At 33.9% G+C, this 5,264-nt stretch overlaps 1 protein-coding gene across 2 annotated transcripts in view; it reads right to left on the bottom strand.

Annotated features, from left to right (window-relative positions):
• Nucleotides 1-3,447: 3,447 nt before the first annotated feature.
• tns2b (tensin 2b) overlaps nucleotides 3,448-5,264 on the bottom strand; it is a 36,171-nt gene continuing 34,354 nt past the window's right edge. For both annotated transcript variants that reach the window (XM_007249130.4, XM_007249129.4), the window contains one exon: nucleotides 3,448-4,724. In XM_007249130.4, the coding sequence (XP_007249192.3) occupies nucleotides 4,577-4,724 (148 nt within the window). In that variant the 3' untranslated portion in view covers nucleotides 3,448-4,576. The remainder of the gene's footprint in view (nucleotides 4,725-5,264) is intronic.

Here is a 5,264-nt window from a genome sequence, read left to right as displayed (position 1 = left end):
CGTCCTTTTGACATACCTGTCAAGTCTCCCGTTTTGGCCGGGAAACTACCGTATTTTACCCCTCTTTCCCGCTGCCCCCCGTAATAGTATTTTCCCTTAAATTTTCCGTATTATAAAAAATAAATAAATAACCGTATAAATGAGAGATTATTAAATCTCTTAATACCAATCATGGTGCCAGTTCAAGGAGAAAGTCCCGCCTTTTAGGGGAAACAGCCAATCAGCTTGCTGGTTTTGCGGAGAGCAGAGGAGGGTCAGTTTGGGGAAGCCCCGCCCTCGCTGTGAGTTCAGGCAGCTAGTCGGAGCAGCTGACGTTAAAACAGATCTGGATATACGGAGATTTTTCTAAAAGAAAGCTAAGGGAGCTAACCATGTAAACTGTGATTACATTGTTTCTGGAGCTGTTTCTGCAGGTTAAAAAGACTCGTCTCCCAATCAAAACAGACAGATCAAACCCATTTATATTATGCTCAACCTGCCCTGATGTACCTGATCAGCCAGTAACAAATTATTTGTTTTTACTTGTATTTACTAATTTAGGATTGCAGGACTTACTGTCAGCTATCATAAACGAAAATCCAGTTAGCTAACTAGTTAGCTAGAAGCTGGATGTAGAGGATAGCCAGAATTTAGTACAGTACTTTATGTTGGTAGTTTAAAGCAGTTAAACTGCCTCTAAATTGTGTGTTTTCCACAGGATCCAACTGATTAGCTAATAAACAATCCTTTACTGAGTTTACCTGTTAAAATCCCTTAGCTCACTGTGGACCATAACTCAAACATTATATAAATCCAGCAGTGTATTAGACACATTATACCACCACTTACTTTATCCGGAAGTACTCTCGAGCTGTTTTTGTTGCCTGCTAGAGGAATATTAAATAAAGATTATTAATTGTGTAGGCCCCTTAGAACTGATATTTATGGATATTTCTTTTAAAAATGTGTTCCATGGTATTATAAAAGGTAAAAGAACAAAGCAGAAACAAGTACATTTTTTACATTATTACATTGCTACATGAAATCCATTGGTGATGTACTGTTTTGTATACTTTATTGAGGAATGGATTCACTGATGGAATATATCTGGTCCATGTCCTTTAGTAAAAGCTCATTTTGCAGAATTTGTGTAATTTTAAATTCATTACATTTAAAATATATAACATAAGAGAGTGCATTCCGGAAAAAAGGGAAGACTTCATGTAAATATCTGGAAAAGTGTTTTCATTTAGGCTGTATTATAAGAATTAAATATGTAGGAATGTCCACAACATTTCAATATCAACAAAGGTAGGCCTATTAGATTCTGATCATCTAATCGAAGTTTGTAAGTGTTTCACAGGTGGTTATTTTAGATTTCTTGTAAACCTGTCTTAAAATGTAAGTGATACTGTACCTCAGTTGGTTTAAAAAAATATATAGTTTTTTTTTTTGACAATTTGGAAAAAGTTATTCAAAATTGTTGTAGGGCTTATTTTATTTAAAACAAACACATTTAAACTATTAATGTAAAAAAAATGTGTAGAGTTTATTATTAGAGTTGTCATTCTAATATTGCTAAATACGCATCAGTTAGAAGTCAGTAAGCCTCACCCAAGTAAAGCAGTCTAGAGCTGTCATATCACTTTTTGTTCATCATTCTTTTTGGAGAAGATTACAAAAGTAATAAAATGGATAAAAACACTTCCAGTCCACTGTTGAGCAGTAGTTTATGAAAGCAAAAGAGAACAGCTCCATTGTGTTTTAGAGAGTATTAGATGAAGAAGGTTTAACTGGATTGTAACCTACATTATGTCTCTGCTAAAAACCATAGAAAAACACCAGATTTTACTGGTTCTAATCAGTTTATCCGATCTGGTCGTTGGATGAAAAGGCAAAAACATACCCTAAACTGGTAAACAAGCTGGTTGAGCATATTAGGTCTAGATAAGCACAACATATGATAACAGTTTGCGTTAAATGGTTTTAGCCATATTGATGGATAAGCTTGGTAAGCTGCTAGTTACCGGTGAGTGTGTAGACTACTAGATGTTGACTATTTGTCTTTTTTGTCATATATGTCTAATTTCTCAGAAAGTTATCCATTTGGATGGAGATTAGGGAAAATGCAAATGTGATCCAGTGCAGACCGGCTACTAATGGATATGTATGAACAAATAGGAATTCACATTATTCAGTAAAAAGTGTGGTTGTGCCATTTTTGCCTGAACCAACATCAATGCAAGAGACCTACAAAATGATATTTTTTAATGTCTTTCAATAAATGTAAATTGATATTAGAATAGCTATTATTATTGATCATGCAATTACCTAATCAATTATAAATTAGTTTCTGAAATAAATGTTGCATCTCCATTTTATTACATTAATAAAATGACAGCTGTCCTATTTCATGCTGAATAGAGCTAAAGAATATCCAGAAATATCTTCTTAATCTTGTTATCCTAGTATTCATGAAAAGTTAAGAATTTTGGAGAAACAAAAGACTCCATTCTTTTCTAATTTCCCAGTTTATTTTTAGGGAAAGTGAACATGGCTTACAGAATGTACTCAGTCAAGCATGCATTTACTGTTCATATTTTGTTTACTATAAAAGATGTCACAATCCTCCCATCATAAAAAAGAAATGAAAATATGTGTAGCATCAAAACAAAGCATAAATAAACAGCACACCCAGAACTGTTCAGAAATAAAACATCCACTATTTCCCACTATGTGGTCCCTTGTGGGTAGTACTGGAAACAATATTACCTTATTGAAAGCTAACATGCCTCTAAATAAGAAAAAAACAGTGTTTCTTTTACTAATTCAAGAAGAGAATAGTTTGTATAAGCATTGCAGTATAGTTGGAAAAAGTTGGATGTTTGGATAATTGAAAATATGATTGGCTGTTATGTTTTATTGCCCTTCATTTATTTTGTAATTTAAAAAAATGCATTAAAAACAGTCAGAGCAAGAAAATATATTAATATTTCTGATACAAACACAGATATCAATACCTAAAAATAAACAGGCAGCAGAAATAAAGCTTTCTGGTCATTTAGTGACAATCATAAACTGACAGAAACAAATTCTACACACACGTAATAATAATAAAAATAATGTGTCATCTAAAATCCCTGCTTATGTTTAGTAACCTGCAGTTCATAAAAATGCCCTGACAAATGTAATACGTATGTATTAGCAAGAAGCTATGAATAAACTGATCAGACATAAAAAAAATAATTCAAACAAAAAACCATGGGACATACAGAATGAATTGGCACTAGCGACAGATCTATTCACAGAAAACAGAAACATTTTTGGCCAGTGATGGCTGAAACACGGCAGTAACTCAATTAATAATAATAGTAATAAGTATAAAAAAAGTAAAAATGTGTATCAAATAATTTATCTACACTTAATAAACATCTTTTTAGTTTATAAAGTACAAAAAGCCTCTCTGACTCTTTTTAAAACAATTTATTAAAAAGTTCAATAAATAACCATCTACAAAATGTTTTTAACCAAAGAACCTTTAACCAGGCAAATAACTTTCAACTTTAAATATATCCAAATTGTGCCATTGGTTCTACATAGAACCATTTGATTTAATATAGAAACTTTAAAAAGCCCAAAAAGATAACTGTAGTGAAATAAAAATGTCCCTTTTTGGCCAAGTTAAGCTAAATTGAATATTGCTGTAAAATAAAATAGTTTAAATTGATACATTTTACAACTTGATGAATTTAATGAGTAAGAATAAAGTACCGGCTACCCATCTCTTTTAGCTTAAAATGTACCTAAGATTAAATGCACTGCTTCAGCTGTGTAGGATGTAAATGACAGGGTAAAATGCCAAAGATTTCAAATTTCGATTGCAACAAAAAATTATTTGGTTTGCAGTAAACCACTAAAAAGTGGTGAAGACCATCAGATGAACATCACAGGTTTCACAATAGTGTATTTACTGGAATCATGAGAGAGACAGCAATGCTAACATGCCTAAAAATATAAATAATGCATTAATAACAATGCAGCTAAACACAAGGAAGCTTTCTCAACACAACATTATCACCACTCTCATTTCTGTAATAAAAACAACAATCCTCAGTTTCATTCTGATACAATCATTCAGTTCCATCACACCAATCTTCTATTCTACTGCCTTCTAACAGCTTTCTGCATTGAGGCAAATGGCTTTAAGAAGGCAACATTCATCTCCTCTCCATCTGCAGATACCACTTCTGTATCTTAAACATGCTTTTCACTTACAGCTGCTTCCAGTACTACCTTTTAGGTACATTTCCTCACTGAATTGACTTCCCTGTATTTCCACTCTTACCGAGACTGTCAAAAGGCATTAAAATGATAAACGTTTTAAACAATTACACCATCATTTAATAATGAATGATAAATAAATAATAATTCAAACTTTGAAAACAGAAATTTACTATATAAATTAACTTGTAATAAAGTAAAAAAAACTTTCAATCTGATCCATTATTTTCCCTTCTCTCTTCTCTTTTCTAATTTCCCTTCTCTTCTTTTAGCTTCTCTTCACTTCTCCTCTTCTCTTCTTTTCTCATCTCTTCTCTTACTTTCGCAGCTGTTGTGGTCCCAGCATGACTTTATTGATGAAATTGACGATAGCAGTGGCAGGCTGTTCTGGGTCAAGCTCCGCAAACAGATGACACGCATTTCCCTGACTGCTACCACTGCGCCTTGCTACAAACCCAAACATCCTGAATTGAGAGAGAGAGAAAGTGAGAGAACCCCATTTTATGCTAGGAATCAACACTTTAAAATGATCTAAAATGTTTGGGAAGTATTATTAAACATATTAGGGCCCTACTGTACTACCACAGAGCAAGGTGTTATTTGGTTGGTGGGTCATTCTCAGCACTGCAGTGATACTGATGTGTATGTAAGTGTGTGTTGTGCTGCAGCAGTGCTGCTGGAGTTTTTAAACACTGTGTCCACTCACTGTCCATTCTATTAGACACTCCTATCTAGATGCAGCACCTTGTAGATGTAGACAGAGAAAGTGAGAGACAAAAGCTGATCTGTTTGTGTTGGTCATCCTATAGAACTTCATCAGTGGTCTCACAATGCTGCCCATAGGATGCTGCTCATAGGATGCTTCCTACAGGACGCTATTGGCAGGATTAGTCTGGTTGGTTGGCTATTTTCAGTCCAGCAGTGACACTGAGGTGATCCACTCTTCCAGCACAACTTGTATTACTAACACAACACCATCATGTCATGGTCATGGCAGTGCTAAG

Source organism: Astyanax mexicanus, chromosome 5 (assembly GCF_023375975.1).
Source record: "Astyanax mexicanus isolate ESR-SI-001 chromosome 5, AstMex3_surface, whole genome shotgun sequence".
Lineage (NCBI taxonomy): Eukaryota > Metazoa > Chordata > Actinopteri > Characiformes > Acestrorhamphidae > Astyanax > Astyanax mexicanus.
Note: the sequence above shows the minus strand (reverse complement) of the source record. Positions and strands in the feature narration are given on the sequence as shown.